The 20335-nt window shown below is 38.3% G+C and overlaps 1 protein-coding gene across 8 annotated transcripts in view; it reads right to left on the bottom strand.

Annotated features, from left to right (window-relative positions):
* Positions 1-20335, bottom strand: part of MAP2K5 (mitogen-activated protein kinase kinase 5) — a 260015-nt gene that overhangs the window by 108321 nt on the left and 131359 nt on the right. For all 8 annotated transcript variants that reach the window (XR_010120698.1, XM_055278008.2, XM_055278010.2 and 5 more), the window contains exons 14-15: positions 5206-5279; positions 4194-4244 (exon numbers count right to left, since the gene is read on the bottom strand). Coding sequence is in view for 7 of the 8 variants with exons in the window: in XM_055278008.2 (XP_055133983.1) it covers positions 4194-4244; positions 5206-5279 (125 nt within the window). In the remaining variant the exon portion in view is untranslated. The remainder of the gene's footprint in view (positions 1-4193; positions 4245-5205; positions 5280-20335) is intronic.

A 20335-nucleotide genomic window follows, 5' to 3' on the forward strand; every position in this document is an offset into this window, starting at 1 on the left:
TTTTCAAGTCTCCTATAAGCACATTGCTGCTTAATGTGCCCGTACTTGGTTTTTCTAAATGACTCATGATGTTACAAAAGCCTCCCTGTCTTTTTCCTAATTATCTTTTCTATATCTTACACTTCCGATTACAGATTAAGTGAGATTATTCACATATACAGGGCTATTTCATTCTGATATATTTTCTTTTTTTTTTTTTTTTTGAGACGGAGTCTCGCTCCATCACCCAGGCTGGAGTGCAGTGGCGCAATCTCGGCTCACTGCAAGCTCCGTCTCCCGGGTTCCCGCCATTCTCCTGCCTCAGCCTCCCCGAGTAGCTGGGACTACAGGCGCCCGCCACCACGCCCGGCTAATTTTTTGTATTTTTAGTAGAGACAGGGTTTCACCGTGGTCTCGATCTCCTGACCTCGTGATCCGCCCGCCTCGGCCTCCCAAAGTGCTGGGATTACAAGCATGAGCCACCGCGCCCGGCCATTCTGATATATTTTCTTTTTAATATTTGAGTAGCTTAGCTGGCTGTATTTGAGTAATTTTGGGCTGTCCATACCTTGAAATACAAGCAAGATTCTTAATATGAAAAGTTAAATGCTGTGCTTATAATTAGTGAACAAGACACTTTTGGAATGCAGCTTTCATGAACTAATTCATTCGTCTGGCACTGTGTGAGGTACTGGATATATAGAGTGAGCAGAATACATCTTGCCACTGTGAAAGTCATAATCTAGATTGGGAGAGATGCATAAATAATATGGGTATAATGAGAGGCACAGCAATTAAGAATTTAGTCTCTGAAGGCAGATTACTTAATTTTGAGTTCTGATTGACACTTAAGAGCTTTGTGAACTTGGGTAAGTTACTTAACTTCTCTTGCTTCAGTTTCTTTATCTCTAAAATGAGAATAATAATATTACCTATGTCATAGTGTTGTGAGGATGTAAAAGTTAATATATGTAAGAAGAGTGATTGGCACATAAAGCTACTTAAGTGTAAGCTATTATTATTAGTGATGTTATTATTATCACTGTACAGAAGTATGCATGAATATAAAGTGAGGGAAACACATAAAATGAGGATATCAAATGACTTCTAATTATGTATTCCTGCAATTTTTTATTTGTTCTCTTCCCCACTACTTCATCCTCACCCATGCCTTCTATTTCTGAGTCTTTGCTCATCCATTCACAGTGATCTTTCTCTTGTGCAAGCACCCTTTTCACATACTGTTTGAATCATCAAATTTGTACACTGTAAGTCTCATTTTCTTTTCTTTTTTATTTTTGAGACAGAGTTTCACTCTTGTTGCCCAGGCTGGAATGCAATGGCGTGATCTCAGCTCACGGCAACCTCCGCCTCCCAGGTTCAAGCAATTCTCCTGCCTCAGCCTCCTGAGTAGCTGGGATTACAGGCACGCACCACCACGCCCGGCTAATTTTTTGTATTTTTAGTAGAGACGGGTTTCTCCATGTTGGTCAGCCTGGTCTCAAACTCCTGACCTCAGGTGATCTGCCTGCCTTGGCCTCCCAAAGCACTGGGATTACAGGCATAAGCCACTGTGCCCGTCCTGTTTTATTTTCTAACTGTATGTTTGGTAGAACTTAAGTCTTTATTATGTCACACATAATGCTGCTACATATAATGTCGTGTTCCCTGTTTCACCCAAGTCTTATCTAGATTATAGAGTGGTTCCACTGTACCTGACTAACAGCATAGAAGATGCTCAGTAAATGCTGGTTGATTATTGAAGCTGCTCAGTTTCAGATACAACTTTCACTGGCATAGATCAGGGGCTGGCAAACTTTTTTGGTAAAGGGTCAGCTAGTAAATATTTTTCATGCTATAAGCCATATACTTTCTGCTGCAACTGTCACAACTACTCAACTCTGCCACTGTAGTGCTAAAGGGGCCATGCATAATATATAAGCAAATGGGTGTGTGGACATGTTCCAATAAAACTTTGTTTACAAAAATAGGCAGTAAGAGCTTAGAAGAGCCATCAGTACATTGTTCCAGTAAGTTGAATTTGGTCTGAGAACTGTAGTTCATGGATATTTGGCATAGGGCTCATGTAGAACTCAAAATTATAAAATATACCAGCTAAAATGAGAACCAGTTGTGGTTAAAAAAAAAAAAAAAGCTCAGCTCTTTTCTCTCAAGAGGCTGTCAGCAGATAAAAGTCAGGGATTCATACCTGTTCTATAATAATATAGGTTATTTCCACCTCCCCCCATCCCCAACCTCACACCATGTAGGTAAGCACTTGGCCAATAAGAGCCTCATACTGAACTGAGCAAAGCGCTCACTCTCAAGCTATCATTGCTCCTCTTCTAGGTATCTTATGCTTTTTATAGCTTGAACTACAAAGCTGACGACTAGAATTTACTCACCTAAGAAGCAAAGCAATTTTAGTTTTGTCAATCTGAGCTAATGTTTCATAATTTTAATCCTCACATTTTCTTTTTTTTTTTTTTTTTTTTGAGATGGAGTCTCGCTCTGTCGCCCAGGCTGGAGTGCAGTGGCGCAATCTCGGCTCACTGCAAGCTCCGCCTCCCGGGTTCACGCCATTCTCCTGCCTCAGCCTCTCCGAGTAGCTGGGACTACAGGCACCCACCACCACGCCCGGCTAATTTTTTGTATTTTTTAGTAGAGACGGGGTTTCACCGTGGTCTCCATCTCCTGACCTCGTGATCCACCCGCCTCGGCCTCCCAAAGTGCTGGGATTACAAGTGTGAGCCACCACGCCTGGCTAATCCTCACATTTTCAATTAACAGATGGACGCATCACATTCATCCATAAACAAAAATAAAAAACTAATTTCTTTAATGTACACCTGAGAAAGACAACTGTAATCTGGATTTGTACATTCAAATATAATGCAATTTAATTATCGGAGGAATTTAAAGCTACTAAGAACATGCTGGGTAGTTGAGCAATTGTTTCATTTATAGTCATGTCCCCCCAACTTTTAAAAAATTACAGTGTTTCATATTCTTTCAAAGACTTAAACCTTTGCATTCAGCAAGGCTATAAAGGTGGCTCACCAATCTCACCTAACTTGGTAGAGGAAGGAAGGTGATAACATTTTATAAAAACAGATATGATGACTTCAGAGGTTAATTTATTATTTTTCCTATTATTATACAAGAAAGCATAAACTTTCTTTAAAAACCATCCAAGACAAAAATGAGCTATTCTGGTATCTGAATGAAAACAAAATGTTTTGTATTGTTCTGAGAATAAGGTTTAGGTTTAGAATTAGGTTTAGAATAAGGTTCCATCCCTAAATCTTAAATCAAGATAATATATACAGAAAGAATACCGAGAATAAGACCCACGGTTTTATCCATACTAACATCATTTAATTTCATGACATATTAACAAAGGCTATTAGAGATGAAAGGGACTACCTAAATAAATTTAGAGCTTTCATTATAAAAAATTATCTTTGTTACAGGAAGACAAAACTTTGCTCCAAAATTAATACTAGATAAGTTTCCTGTTTAATTTTTTTCCCTCCGACTCTCAAGATGATTATGAAAACCCATAAACTAAAGTATTTTTATGAAAACAAATAATTTCCCTTACTCAAAAGCCAAGTCTACACTGGTCTTTGAAACAGCCTTATGCTTCTACTTGTTATTGTTGGTAAGTTTATTTCAGTGCAACTAAATAATCTTACAATAGGCATGAATAACAACTAAACAAAATATAGAGGTACAAGTTCTATAGAGAACTGCCCCCTAAACCCTTACATTCAGAGATCCATAAATAAAATTTGGCTACATCAGTAATTTAATTTTGATCTGGTGACAAAGCATGTTCATATTCCAAGAAAAAAACAACCAATTTTATTGACTGACATTTGGGGATACTTGAGGGTTAATTAAACAAGAAATGTGGAAAAGTGGCCAGTATGCTACAAGGTGAAATTTTTCTGTAGGATTAAACTTCGAAACTCAGTGATTTCACACTTGAACCAACCAGTTAAGTCAACAAAGTCAGATAAGTTGATAGCTCCTGTAAAAACCCTAATGTCTTTTAGAAAGATTTAAAAATCAGATCATGACTAGATTGACTTTGCAATTTATGATCTGCTAGGCTAAAGCTGTGGAATTAATTCAAGAATTATACATTAACAAGTACATAAAGATAAAGATGTTGGTTTTAAATGTTATTTTTGCATAAGTTTACTTACCGCCATATAAGCATTTGTTCCAACATACGTCTTGGCTATAGAATTCACCAGCTATGAGACAAAACAGTCTGTTAGAACAATATAAAGATAATGTGGAAATAAAATGGGCAATTATTCCTCATTTAACCTACAATCATCATTTGTATAAATCAACTAAAAATTATGTAAAAGGGAACAAATTTATCTACAAAGGCATTAAAAATGATTAAATCTTTTCTTTTGAATGTGATTTCCAATTTAAACAAGCACAGCATTACAGTTTATAGCAGATAACCTTAAACAATTCACTTAAGCAGGATGCTTATCGCTTTAGTACCCCAAACCCGCCTGATATAAAAAGTCAATTTAAAGCAGAATTTGAACACACTCAATTTTTAGTCAGATGGCTCAAGATGTGAATGAAGCCCCATGCATTACTAGAATGAAATGAACACTAAATACGCTGGAGGGATAACAGACTTTGACAACTCATAATACAACGATGACCTTCGCTTTGGTCTTCATGTTTGGCTGGGAGTAAAGGTGGCTGCAATTCAAATCAACATCACAGCACGCTCATGGGTCACTATCACTGGGCTTCTCAGGGGAGGCCCAAAATGGAAATTAATTAAAATTTGTGCTGCACATTGTAATGGCCCTCCACCATTGTTGCTCCCAATATTAATTTTTATTGTGGGCCAGTTGGGTTCCCCAGGCACAGCTCCCACTCTGCCCTCCCTTTTGTCTGGCCAAAACGCTTTCATATCAAAGCTGCATATCAATGAAGTTTGCTATTCGTAAGTAGTAATTACAAAGTCAGCAGTTTTTACCGTCATTAAACAATGAACAATCATATTCTGATGAAGGAAACTCGCTCAGAGATTAAAAATGAATAACACACTCCCAGACGAGGAAAAGATGCAGAGTTTCTGTTTATCTGGCAGCTAGGTAATTTTTCAATCCAGATAACAGAATGAAAATATAAAGGGGTTGTTGCAGAGAAAAGAGTACACTGGAAGGAAAAGAGACATACCTGAGTGCTAACTCCAAAATCACACAGCTTAACCTGTCCTCTTGTGTTTACTAGCATATTGGAGGGCTTCACGTCTAAAAAGGAACCAGAAAAGGCCATGTAACTAATTCCATATATCTATAGCGTTTGTTCTTTAACAACACACATGCACACCACACCAAGTTGCAGAAATGACATCATCTGCTAAATCCAAAATTCAAATCACAAATTTAACAAAAAGCATCTTTTTTTTTTTTTAACTGAAGGTAAAATGTAAGGTCTTAACTCCTCCACGTTCAACAATTTCTGGTTTCCACAGAAGAAAGAGTTTATTTCAAGTGAAAGTGAAATCTAACCTCGGCTTACAACAACAGTAAATACACCCATCATCCTATCCCTAGTTTTTCAGGAAAAGTAGGTAATTAAGAAAATGTAATCTTCTTGCAAAGAATTTGCACAAAAAGGATGAGTTTTGCTCTATATGTGTAATTATCAAGCTAGTTCTCCTATCTAAGTAATAGTAAGGCCAAAGGGAGGCAACAAGGAAAAATCATTCATATGCTACGGGTAACAGGTCGTATCTGAATGAAACCAATGAGGAAACGAATGTAGTACTGCTATTTCGCATGTTTTACAAGGCAAATGCTACTTCAGATAATACTTAGAAATTTATCTAAAAGATGTGTATATATGTGTACATGCATGTGCTTATTAGTCTTTGTTTTTTTTATCCTTCTCTTCCCTTACATTATTTTTGGCTGCTGTTATAGTTAACAAAAGAATTGACATAGATTTCACTAAAGCAGTCAGTCGCTAAGTAATGACACAAAGGATTTCTGTGAAGCATCATCAGTGACAACAATGAGCCTTTTCAGGAATTCAGGGAGCCCAAAAAAGCCATCCAAGGAGGACAAGACCATACCACTTTTGATGGTATAGAGCAGCATCTGCTTCAATGCATCTTTTACGGCAAAAGTGGTCTAGCAGAGACAACTGGTTATATTTAAAACAGCATATAATTTCAACTACACTGACACTGAACAGGAGACTCAATTTTTTGGTGTAACATTTTTTTAAAAACTGTAAATGGGTTAATCTTCTCCTGACCTTCCATCCAGCAAAAGGGTACCACAACAAAGTATCTTGCCAAGAGTAGATACTTAATTCAAATTTCAAGTTCACACACAATAACTATTACTGAATCGTACTTATGTGACAGGCAATGTGCTAGGCATTTTCTTATACATTAGCTCATTTAGCCTGCTAAATGTTATCAGCCTCAGTTAGCCTGATAACCAACATTTGAATGTAAATTCCATGAAGGCAGGGACTTTGTCTCTTTTCTTGACTACAGTACTCCCAGCCCCTGAAAGAGTGCCAGATATATTTCAAGTGCTCGATAAACATTTGTTGAATGGATGAGTGAATAAAGAATGGAAACCACAAGTACATATTGTGGTTGACGATTGTGTTTCAGTGATGAGGGGTGAACTGTAGAGCCTGTCTCTGTAGTAAGCCCTTCAGATACCACACACTATAACCTCTATTGGGAGGCTCTATGAATTCAAGTTGGTATGCACAGGCAGGTGTAAGCTCTTTTTATCGGTATCATCGCCCCAAGAAATAAATAAGTTCACAGGTTAGGAGTATACTTTATACATCTTTAAATGTATCCCTTCCAAGCACAGTATCTTGCTCACTGATTGATGGCTTTTTATATGATACATTAAATTTACTAATACATGGCCAGGAGCAGTGGCTCATGCATGTAATCCCAACACTTTGGGAGGCTGAGGCAGGCAGATCACTGGGGGTCAGGAGTTCAAGACCAGCCCAGCCAACATGGCGAAACCTCATCTCTACTGAAAATACAAAAATTAGCCAGGCGTGGTGGTGGGCACCTGTAATCTCAGCTACTCGGGAGGCTGAGGGAGGAGAATTGCTTCAACCTGGGAAACGGAGGTTGCAGTGAGCTGAGATGGTGCCACTGCACTGTAGCCTGGGTATCAGAGTGAGTTTTGTCTCAAAAAAAAAAATTGCTAAGACAAATGTCACCTTTACCAGCAAGTCCCTGGTCTCTTGGCGTCTAATTTTCTCTAATTTTTCAACATAATTCTTATACCACCATCATATTAAACCTTAAATATACCACTTTCACTACATCACAAGTCTCCTTAAGGAGGAGGTTAAGTATTCTCTGACATGCCCCCCACCAACCAGAACATGAATTCCTTAAGAATAGGGTTGTGCTTTCAAGCGTGCCCCAGTAGTTAGCACAACACATCATAGCCACAGTAGACACTTAAATGTTTGCTGAACTGAAACAAATGTTAGATTCTACATAGTTTGGTCTTATTTTTCAAATCTAGCTCTTATCATGGGCCCTCAGTTTTAAGTATTTTTCTTTTGGACAATTTGTTCTTTTATATATTGATGTCCCAAACTAGGGGTGTACAATCTTTTGGCTTCCCTGGGCCACATTGGAAGAGGAACTGTCTTGGACCACATATAAAATACACTAACAATAGCTGATGAGATTTAAAAAAAATGGCACACACACAAAAATCCCATAATGTTTTAACAAAGTTTACAAATTTGAGTTGGGCTGCACTATTCAAAGCCGTCCTGTGGCTCATGTGGCCCGTGGAGCATGGGTTGGACAAGTTTGCCCTAAACCATTCTTAAGCCACCACATCAGATGGAGACAGTTAATGAACAAATATTTTGAACTCCTGGAAGAAGGTGCTGCCTGGAAATTAAGAGGTATACTAAAAGCAGCAAATCTTTAGTTTCAATCAGATACATCTGACTTAAGTGGATCAATGGAAAGACAAAACAATAAAACAACAAAACTGCTAAACTATATTCCAAAAGACAAGGTGTAAATAAGAACCTGACTGCATTTTTCCAGCTTTCCAACATCTTTTGAACATATATGTAAGCCTACAGTATGACTTTTCCATATTCTCCCCTCAACCTGGTTTTCAGAAGTAATTTATGTGTGAAAGTAGTAGACATCCAGTCATCCTCAAATCAATCTTTGCATTCCAATGAGACTGTTTTAATCACTGTCTCAAAAGAAAAAAAAAAACCCATCATTAAGGCTTTGTTCATTCTGTTTTCATCATCTCCTTCCCACCCCCAGGTTTAGAAACCTTTCCTCCATATTTTCCAACTATCTGAATCCTGCCCATCCTTCATCTCAGGCCATCAAAGTCACTACCTTCTTTGAATTTCTGTAGCATCTGTCTTTGGGACAAAGCGTATGATTTATGTATGTTATGTCTGTCTGTATGTATGTATGTATGTATTTCAGAGACAGGGTCTTGCTATGTTGCCCAGGCTGACCTCAAACTTTTGGGCTCAAGTGATCCTTCTGCCTCAGCCTCCCGAGTCAATGGGACTACAGATGTTTGCCACTGCACTCGGCTTTAACAACATTTTATACTAAGAGTTACTTAATATATTTGCTGTTATCAGTATCATCACCCAAAGAAATAAGTTCATAGGGTAGGAGTATACTTTATACATCTTTAAATGTATCCCTTCTGAGCACAGTATCTTGCTCACTGGTTGATAGCTTTTTAAATGATACATTAAATTTGCTAATATAAATGTCCCCTTTACCAGCAACCTTGAGACATAATTTGAACCTAACAGCCCCCTTTAACAAAGTCAATGAATCTGGGCTAGGAGACATATGACCTGGGTTTTAGTCTTTTTGATCCTGTCACAAATTTGGCACATGACTTTGGCCTTGGCATGTGATGTTTTAGTTTCCAACTCTGTAGGGAGATGAGCCTTGTCATGAGTAACACAAGTCATGAGTAACATGAGTTACCATGTCAGTATTAGAGAACTGTGAGGATTAGATGAGATAATGGATGTAAAATTGCTTTTTAAACTGTCCAACATTCTATAAGTGTATTATTATTATCAATTGGTAATCAACCAAGCTAGAAAAAGTTGTATATTTCATTATATTTAGAAAACAATTTCTATTGCTACTGTGGCAATTTAAGCTGTATTTGGGTAAAATACTAGCTCAAAGAAAATAATTTCCAAAGCCCAGTAAGTAGGACTGTAAAACCAATGTGATGTTTATAAGGAAACATTTTTGCCAGACTATATGCACCCTTTCCTCAACAATGCTACTGAGCTGGTTTCCCTAGTTTTACACTTGCTCTATTATAGTTTGTGTTCAACACAGCAGCTAAAATGATCCCTTTAAAACCTAAGTCAGACCACGTCACTTCTTTGCCTAAAACCTCCAAAGCCTTTCCAACTCAGTGCAAAAACGGAAAGTCCTCCCAGAGGTCCCCAAGGCCCTTGTGAGCTGCCCCATACGCTCACCTTGCCACTCTTTTCCATGCCCACTCTGCTTCAGCTCACTGGCCTACCTGCCAGGTATGCTCTTGCGCTGTGGCTCTGTGTCCCTGGAATACTATGCTTCCACAAATTGTCCCTGGCTTGCTCCTTTGCTTTAGATTTTTGCCTGAATTTTTCTCCTTTGCTTTAGATTCTTACCTTTTTAGGAGAAGCCTTTCCTGACCACCTAGTATGCAGTAGCAATACCCGCCAGCTCAGATACTTCTTTCCCTTTTCTTCTGCTTCAGTGTTCTTAACATTTACCTCCATCAACACACTCTATTTGATCTATTAATTCTCAGTACTCCCCTCTTCAAGGGAAGCTCCATGAATGCATACTTGGTCTGTTTTGTTCACTACATCTAGAATGGTGTCTGGTACACACAGGAAACAATATTTGTTGAGCAAATGGTGAATAAATGATGTCTCTACTAAACAGGTGAACTAACATGCTGATCCAGAAAAGCATGAATTTGGCCTGAGAAGGAGCTCCATCTTTGCCCATTTAATGGACTACATTTCAGAATGAATACATTTCAAAATGACACTTCATTCTGAGAAGAATCCATAGTCATTTAAAAGTACTCACTCACAAATATTTACTGACACCTTACCATGTGCCAGATATAGTACTAGGTGCTGTGGAGAGAAACATGAGTAAGACCCTGTCTCTGGCCTCCAGGAGCATGTAGACCAAGAAGCAGTTTGGTATCTCTGAACAAAAATACTGCTCATGAGATTTTAGGATAACAATGTTGTTTTTGTATATTCTAAGTGGGGTTTTCTTTCTGAACAATAGGGATGTTTCTTTTAATAAAGACAATGAAAGTTATGCAAATAAAGAGCTCCTAAGCTTGGCTGTGCATATTTAAAAAATAAAGCTTTTTGTGTTCTACTCCAGACTTATTGAACCAGAAACCAATCCAATACAGCCTTGTCTTCAGGCCAGCATTTAAAAGACCAACATAACTTACTGCATTTCCCTCTGATTTAACTTCTAAAAAGTTCAGAATATCTGAAGAGAAATTTCTTCTCGTTTCACTTTACTTTTTGAAATAAATCTCGTTTAAAAAATCAATTTTACTGCAGCCATTTTGAATGTAGTTTGATGAGTCTGATGAATGTCTACATCCATGCAACCACACCATGATCAAGATATAGAACATTTCCATCACCTCAAAAGTTTGCTGTGTTTAAAGTTTAAAAACGTTAAAGTATTAGACATCCAGTCATCCTCAAACCAATCTTTGCATTCCAACTGGACTGTTGTAATCACTGTCTCAAAAAAAATCATTAAACCTTTGTTCATTCTGTTTTCATCATCTCCCTCCTACCCCCAGGTTTAGAAACCTTTAAACTTTAAAGTTTTTAAGCTTACTTCAAAAAGTTTTTAAACTCGCCTCAAAAAGTTTGCTGTGTAAAAGTTTAAAAACTTTACAGTCAATTCCACCCTGACTCCCAGCCTTTGGTAAATCACTGAGTGGTTTTGTCATTATATATTAGTTTTGCTTCTTCTCATAAATTATAAACCCTACAACATGTTATTATTATTATTTCTTTTTTTGAGACACAGTCTCACTCTGTTGCCCAGGCTGGAGTGCAGTGATGTGATCTTGGCTCACTGCAACCTCTGCCACCCGGGTTCAAGTGATTCTCTTCAGCCTCCTGAGTAGCCAGGATTACAGGCGCCTGCCACCACCACCAGCTAGTTTTTGTATTTTTAGTGAGACAGGGGTTTCACCATGTTGGCCAGGCTGGTCTCGAACTCCTGACCTCAAGTGATCTGCTTGCCTTGGCCTCCCAAAGTGCTGGGATTACAGGTGTGAGCCATCACGCCTGGCCATGTTATTATTTTTCTTTAAACAATCTGATGATTATTGTTGGATGATATATCTGTCATTATAACTGAAATAGGTGTCCTTCAAACACTGTAAAGTTGTGTCTTGCTCTTTTATAGAGTTTGACATTTATGCTTTTAATTGGACTGTTTAGACTATTCACACTTAACGTAATTATTGATATGGCTGGGTTCAACTCTACCATCTATTTGCCCCATCTGTCCTTTGTTCCTTTTCTTCTTCTTTTCCTGCTTTCTTTTGGGTTAGCCGGGCTAGTTCTTAGCATTCCACTAATCTCTATTATTTGCTTCTAAGCCAGAGGTTGGCAAACTTTTCCTGTAAAGAGTCATAAGTAGATATCTCAGGCTTTGAGAGCTATAAGCTTTTTGTTGTAACTACTCAAATTCTGCTGATGTAGTGCAAACGCAATGATAGGCCACATGTAAATGAATGGCCGTGACTGTGTTCCAATTCCACTGTGTCTGTAAAAACAGACAAAGGCCCAATTTTTGCCCATGGGTTGAATTTTGCCAGCCTGTTTGAAGCTTTATTTATTTATGGCTGTTCTAGAATTTACAATATGCTGCTTTAATTTCTTACAGTCTACCTTCAAGTAATATTAGGGTATTTCATTTATAATGTACAAACCTTATAATAATATATTTCCATTTTCTTCTTCTCATCTTTTATTTTCATACATCTTTCCTCTATGTACACTATAAGCTCCATAATATGTCTTTATTTTTCCTTTAAATAATTATATTTTAAAGACATTTAAAAGTGAGAAAACATCTTTTTATTTATCCACGATTTGTGAAACTATTTATTCCTTTGTGTAGATCTAACCATCCATCATCAGTATCCTTCATCCTAAATAACTTAACATTTTTTTGTAATGCTGGTCTACTGGCAATGAATTCTCTCATATTCGTCTGAAAAAGTCTTTATTTAGCTGTTTATTTTTGGAAAATGTATTTGCTGGGCACAGAATTCTGGAATAACTTTTTTCTTTCAAAATTTTAAAGATGTCTTTCCATTATCTTCTGGCTTGCATAGCTTGTGACATGAAGTCAGCTGTCATTCTTATCTTTGTTTCTCTACTTCATGTGCTCTGTTTTCTGTGAATATTTTTAAGATTTTCTTTTTACTCACTGGTTATCAAAATTGTGATTTTGATGTGCTTTGGTGTGGTTCTGTGTTCATCCTGGTTAGGGTTCATTGAGTTCTTAGATCTGTGGACTTACAGGCTTCACCAAATTTGGAAAGTTTTCAGCCATTATTTCTTCAAATTATTTTTTGTTTCCTTTTCTCTTTCCTCTTCTTTTGAAGACTCCACTTAACACATATATCTTAGACTTCTTGATAGTGCCTCAAAGATCATTAAGGTTGTGCTCATTTAAAAAAATATTTTTTCTAGTAGTGGAAATGAGTAATTTTGTAGTAATTTTGGATAATTTCCAGATCTTTAACGTCAAGATCACAATTTCTTCTGTAGTGTCTAATTCAGTTAATTCCATCAATGAAATTTTTCAGATATTTTTCATAATTGAAAAATAAATGTTCAACTTGTTTGTCTTCCATTTCTCTCATTATGCTCATGTTTCCTATGAATTCCTTGGGCAGATATAGTTTTTATAATAACTATTCTAAAGTCCTGTCTGCAAAGGCCATTATTTCTGGTGTGTGTGTGGGGGGGGGGGCATCTATTTCTACAGATGATTTTTTTTCCTGGTTATAGTCTTTCATCCGTAATCAGAAGAAAAATTCTTTGCTTGTCTACTTTTTATTTGGATTGTCAACATTGTGAATCTTGTGTCATTGAATGCTGGATTTTATTGTAATCCAGAGTGTTGGACTTGATACTAGCAAGTAGTATATCTGCTGAACACTGATAGTTGAATCATTTTGAGGCTGACTTTAGAGCTTTTATTTTAGGAGAGTTGAGAGTAACCACTGCTACAGGACTAGTTTAGCCCCACTGCTAAAGCATAATCCTTCTAATGTCTTTCTTGAATTCTCCAATGTGTTTAATGAGGCCTCTCTACACTGGATTATTGGAATTTAAAATATTCCCAACCTTGTATAAGTTTTGGGAATTGTTTGGCTTATAGTTCCCCACAAATTTTCTTTTCTAAACACTAGTTGGTTGTCTAGCTTTGTAGGATTTCACTCTATAAATGCAGAGGCTGATATTAGGCCAGATGCAAGGAAACTCCTATGCAATTTCTAGAGCTCTTTTTCTGCATGTTCCTGCCTTTCTAGGATTCTGCTCTGTGAATTCTAGCCATTTTGGTCTCCTTGAACTCCAAATTCTGTCTTTTCAGCTCAGTAAGACCTTTGAGCTTTGTTTGGCTTTCTGTGCAGACAGCTTGGGTGACTGTAGGACTCATTTCATTTGTTTCTGTTCTCTCAGGGATCACTGTCTCACATTGCCTGTTCTCTAAAGTTTGAAGATAACTGTTTTACTATTTTGTCCAGTTTCCTAATTATTTTTGGTGGAGGGCAAATCCCACAGCAGTGACTCCATGGGCAGAAGTAGAAGTGTCTGTTTTTTTGTTTGTTTGTTTTGTTTTGTTTTTGAGACACAGTTTTGCTCACGTCACCCAGGCTAAAGTGCAGAGGGGCGATCTTGGCTCACTGCCACCTCCAACGCCCAGGTTCAAGCTTCTCCTGCCTCAGCCTCCTAAGTAGCTAGGATTACAGGCGCTCACCAACACGCCTGGTTAATTTTTGTACTTTTAGTAGTGATGGGGTTTTGCCATGTTGGCCAAGCTGGTCTCGAACTCCTGACCTCAGGTGATCCACATGCCTCGGCCTCCCAAAGTGCTGGGACTACAGGTGTGAGCCACCACACCCTGCCTCGCTTTCTTTTAAAATGATTGCTTTTGTCTTTTGTTCATGTATTGACCTTACATCATAAACCACCCCGAATCCTTTTTTAAGGATTAGATATAATCCTCGAATCCTTTTTTAAGGATGTAGATATAAATAATATTAGGACTTTATTAAACTAGGTTAAATCTGAATTCATGTGGCAGAATTTGAAGCAAATAGAATCCCTTTAAATGTTGGGTTAAGGACAGCTCCCCTGATTTAAATTTTGTTATCTCTTGCATAAAATATTCTATCTTATATCCAAAGTATCAACAATCCTAGTATACAGCCACTGAACTTATTACTTCAAGGTTTCATTTAAAACATGCAAGTTCTACAACTTTTTTTTGAGACAGAGTTTTCGTTCTTGTTGCCCAGGCTGGAGTGCAATGGCCCGATCTCAGCTCACTGCAACCTCTGCCTCCCAGGTTCAAGCGATTCTCCTTCCTCAGCCTCCCGAGTCGCTGGGATTATAGGCGACTGCCACCGTGCCCAGCTAATTTTTGTTATTTTTAGTAGAGACGGGGTTTTGCCATGTTGGCTAGGCTGGTCTCGAACTCCTGACCTCAGGTGATCCACCTGCCTCAGCCTCCCAAAGTGCTGGGATTATAGGCATGAGCCACTGCACCCAGCCTACAACTCTTTTTTTTTATTTTTTGAGAAGGAGTCTCGCTCGACAGGCTGGAGTGCAGTGGTGGGATTTCAGCTCACTGCAAGCTCTGCCTCCTGGGTTCACACCATTCTCCTACCTCAGCCCCCCAAGCAGCTGGGACTACAGGCACCTACCACCATGCCTGGCTAATTTTTTGTATTTTTAGTAGAGACCGGGTTTCACCATGTTAGCCAGGATGGTCTCGATCTCCTGACCTCATAATCTGCCTGCCTTGGCCTCCCAAAGTGCTGGGATTACAGGCGTGAGCCACCACATCCAGCCAACCTACAACTCTTAAGAATAGCTCTAGGGGCCGGGCGCAGTGGCTCACACCTGTAATCCCAGCACTTTGGGAGGCCAAGGCGGGTGGATCATGAGGTCAGGAGATCGAAACCAGCCTGGCCAACGTGGCAAAACCCTGCCTTTACTAAAAATACAAAAAAATAGCTGGGCGTGGTGGCATGTGCCTGTAGTCCCAGCTACTTGGGAGGCTGAGGGCTGAGGCAGGAGAATTGCTTGAACCCAGGAGGCGGAGGGTGCAGTGAGCTGAGATCACACCACTGCACTCCATCGTGGTGATAGAACAAGACTCTATCTAAAAAAAAAAAAAAAAAAAAAAAAAGAATAGCTCCAGGAACACTGGAATGATTTGATTTTTTTTTCTTGTTTGTTTTCAGCTTCACTCGAAGCCATAGACAATAGCACAACAGATTAGGCAGAAAGATTACTTTTAAGGAGGTAGTTATATTTATGCTTATTTTAATGCAATATCAAGTTATGGAAAACAAACAGCAATTGAAGGCATACAGCTTTTCATTCAGTTCACTTAAAAACATCACAGCCTTTCTTCTGTAAGCAAAGCACAGAAAAGATGAGTCATTAAAGTGACTGATTATAAATGGCAATGATCAGGGCAGATGTAAGTCATTTTGGTTTAATCAGGCCATTAATTATTAGGGTTTATCAATTAGTTTTATTGAAGGCAAGGGAGCTCAAATGAATACTAGGGCATTGATTTTAACAGAGACATTTTCTCAAAGAAAATACAAATGAGGTGTGTTGAAGCCTGGAATTATGGGTCCTTTTCACACCACTAAAGAGAAATAAGTTTCTTCTACCGCAACACATAAACCTTTAGTGAAAAAGCAAACTAACTTATTCTCCTTTTGCATTAAAAATGAAATATCATGTTTAGGTGTTCCCTAATTTAAGGTTTAGCTTTAAGCTATCTTGGCCAAGAGATGAATATCATTTTGGAAATAGTAAGATAAAGGTACAATGCAAAGTGGCTCATTTTTAATATCCAATACTCCTTATCTTTTTTCATTTTAAAAGATTTAGTCATTTTATGCAATAGGCTTTTATAGGCATCAAAATAGATTCCTGTGGGTCAGATTCCCTTAAAGGAAGCAGAGTGATGCCCTGGAAGGTGCCCCTGCATACTGACTGTGACACTGGACGAATCATTGAAATCTCTCTGACCATACATGTACGTGTGGGTGTGTGTACTCACAACACTCACGTGCTCAGTGTTGAACACACAATTTCACTTAATTCTCATAACAATCCTGAATTCTCACTGACAACTCTGCCAGTGTTGGAAGATCAGATATCATGCCTGATCTTGTACATCATATCCTGTATATGATATCCTGATATCTGATATCTTGATATCTGACCTTCCTACATTGACAAGGCTGTTAAGAGAATGAAGTGGGCCTGTGTGCTTAGCACTGCTGGCACAGAGCTAGAGGTCAGTGAAATGTTGAATGAATCAAAGGAATGGGAAAAACATTTTGTAAACTTGAATGTACCAAATATACTATAAAGCTACTGCTTTGTAGAATCGGTAATGATGACTTCCATTCCAGGAAATCAGGATGTGGATTATTTAATACACTGGCTCATATCCAAATGCTAAATGAGGTTAACTTTCATTATACCAGCTCCACCTGAAGGCAGGCTTCTTCTAGGATAGCAAGTGTGTTCAGCTGGGATCACAGATGAGTTAACATTATCCAATCACAACATGTGTCTCCTGTCACAATACTGTCCCACTCCTTCAGTGAGATTTCACAGTAAGCTGCGCTTTTTAACGATGATGCAATAAATCTTTGAGTTGCAGCAGTGACAGCCCAAGTAGATAACAGGTGGTTATGATGCAGTTCCATCCAATAACTTGAAGTGCTTAGAAGATTATTAGAAAAATATCAGTGAGCAGAAAGAATGGAGGAGTTTACTAAAAGAGCCTTCTGTCATGCTAAGGATAACAGTAGGTGGTTTTAGGTAAATAAAAATCAGCCTCAAAGTGTCTTTAAAACTTAAACATAAAGCTATCATATGACCTTTGTAGTCACTATGAGGTCACTCTTTAACAAAGTATGAAACATTGGTTCATTACACTAATCATATACTATATACCAATGGTAAAATATTTCTTCTCAAATCTGATATGTGCTAGATGGCCTGATAAACTATGATTTACAAATATCTAAAGAAATATACCAATTCCACTCCTAGATATTTACTCAAGAGAAATGAAAATACAGAACCACATAAAGACTTGTGTATGAAAAGTAGTATTATTCATAATCGCCCCAAAATGGATACAATGTCCCTCCACCAGTAAATAAGCAGACAAAATGTGATATATCCATACAATGGAATACTATTCAACAATAAAAAGGAATGAACTACAGACACATGCTATAACACAGACGCATCTCAAAAACATCATGCTAAGTGAAAGAAGTCGGGCACAAAGTTTTCATGTGGTATGTTTCTGCTTATATAAAATGTCCAGAAAAGGCAAATCTGTAAGAGTCAGAAAGTAAATCAGTGGTTCCCTGGGGCTGAGGCAGGAGCAGGGAGTGACTCCCAATGAGCATGAGGACACTTTTTTGGGGTGATGAAAATGTTCTAAAACTGGATTATGGTTATGGTTGCACAACTTTATAAACTTACTAAATATCACTGAATTGAGTAGGTGAATTTTATGGCATGCAAATTATATATCAATAAAGCTGTTTTAACAAATGTAACAAACCTGCACATTGTGCACATGTACCCTAAAACCTAAAGTATAATTTAAAAAAAAATCAACCTCAAAACACAGCTTGATTTCTCATTACCATTACTAATTACTAATAAATAAATTGATAATCCACAGTTTCTGCAGGTGCTTTTGTGGTCACTGTGGTCACTCTCTTACCCTATAACAAAGTATGAAAGATCAGTTAATTAGATATAATATACTATATATCAATGGTAAAATGGTTATTTCCTCTTAGAACTGATATGCACTAGGCCTGATAAACCGTGATTACAAATATTGAAAGAAAGATATTAATTTTAAAATGTTACTTTTGTGTATTTAAGATTATTTCCAAAAATGACTAAGGCTATGTGTATAAAATGTAAAAACAACTGATTCAAACATGAAAAATTTCATCCACCAACCATAGTTGCCTCAATAACTGCAAGTAACTGCTCTGATTTTCAGGCTGGACTGATTTTTTTTCCCCCCACTGAATTGACCAAATTGACTGTGGAAATTGGTATCATGTTGAGACAACCCATGTTGCCACCCATAACTGCCTCACGCAGAAACTGTATCTTTACACATTCTGCATCAATTAGCTATTAAACAATCCACATAAACAGCATCAAGCAGAAGCTTGCTAATAAAGGCCAGAGCCTCAAGAGCATGTGCTTTCCCCACATCTTCACAAAAGGGCTCCTCCGCCCACTGCCCAGCCCCTGCCCCCAGCACAATCAGGGGTCAGGGTGGGAGGTTACCCTTGGCTAGGATCTGGCTGGGTGCCGAGGGTGCTGTTCAAAACAAATAAAAGCTCCTTCACAAAACTACAGTTGGAGTTACTTAATGTGCTTTGTATAGGGACCCAAACGGTAATTTCCTGGTAAGATTAGTTCTTTTTTTTTGAGATAGAGTCTCACTCCATTGCCAGGCTCGAGTGCAGTGGCACGATCTCACTCATTGCAACCTCCGACTCTCGAGTGCAAGCGATTCTCCTGCCTCAGCCTCCTGAGTAGCTGGGACTACAGGTGCTCGCCACCACGCCCCACTAATTTTTGTATTTTTAGTAGAGATGGGGTTTCTCCACATTGGCCAGGCTGGTCTCAAACTCCTGACCTCATAATCCTACCGCCTCGGCTTCCCAAAGTGTTGCAATTACAGGCGTGAGCCACTGTGCCCGGTGTCTGGTAAGATCAGTTCTAAAGAAAATTGTGATTTTGTATCAGCTATATGCTTTCTTTTGTCAGACAAGAAAAACCATACCAATTGAGGATTCTCTTTTTGTTGTGACCTATTCACATCAGGTGCTGTTGGTATCTCCAAATTCTACTTCCTTCTGGTCTTTGTTTCATACTTAAAAACATTTAATTTGCTCTGAACTTTTACATGTCTCACTGAGTGCTCTTAGAAACAGGCATGGTACAATTGTTACAGAAACATTTTTAAATGTGGCATGTGGCTGTTGTGGGATGATAATAGAGGCAGCAATAAACTTCTCTTCAACGTTTTCCCCCTATAAAGCAATTACACTGTGTGAATACCAGGGAGCCACTCTCAGTTTACCAGGAGCCAGAGGGCGCATTAGCAGGTCTCCACTCCTAGTAACCTCTCCTAGCACTGTGCCTGGGATCTTCAGCAATGCTCTTTCATTATGTTTAACTGTCTTATGAAAAGAAAAAAAAAAATATATCTATCTAGTTATTTCTTGGGGACTGCATTCTAATGAATGAGAACAGCAGGTACAATTAAATACAGACTATGCTGACATTCTGCATTACAAATTCATCTGTGCACAATGGGAACATAAGAGAAAATCACAATGCAATATAAAAGTTATTCTAATGACTTCATCACATAATAAAGGGTAGGTCATCCAAATATTCTTGCAAAGGCCTTAAATAAAATTAAACAGCATAATTAGCCACCCTCAATGGCAGTTATTGCCTAGAGTCTCATGATTCGGTTCAGAATGGAGGCAACAAACGTGCCCTTTCCTTCTTCAATAAAGGCAGGGGACCTGGGGCATTTACAAGATTAATAACAATGGCAAAAAGGCCTGAGCTTCTCAATTCTCCCTCTCTTAATCCTTTCATAGTAAGTAAAAGAGATTTCCTTCTAAAGTGGTGAATCTTAGATTCCTACCTGTGATGTATACATATTCTGGTCAGTGTTTAGGAAAGGCCAGGTCTGGAGGAATGTGTTCCTGCACAACCTACTTCCCCAAGTCTAAGATACTACTGACTGTTAAGACTCCTCTTGACTATAAAACCTTTTTGGGGAAAAAGGAAAGAAAACAAAGGAATACCACATTATATGCATAAATAAGATGTAAGACAGCAGACTTGACTTGGAGCGGTGTGTCCAGAAGACTAATCCTGGTAA

This window comes from Symphalangus syndactylus, chromosome 5 (genome assembly GCF_028878055.3).
Source record: "Symphalangus syndactylus isolate Jambi chromosome 5, NHGRI_mSymSyn1-v2.1_pri, whole genome shotgun sequence".
Lineage (NCBI taxonomy): Eukaryota > Metazoa > Chordata > Mammalia > Primates > Hylobatidae > Symphalangus > Symphalangus syndactylus.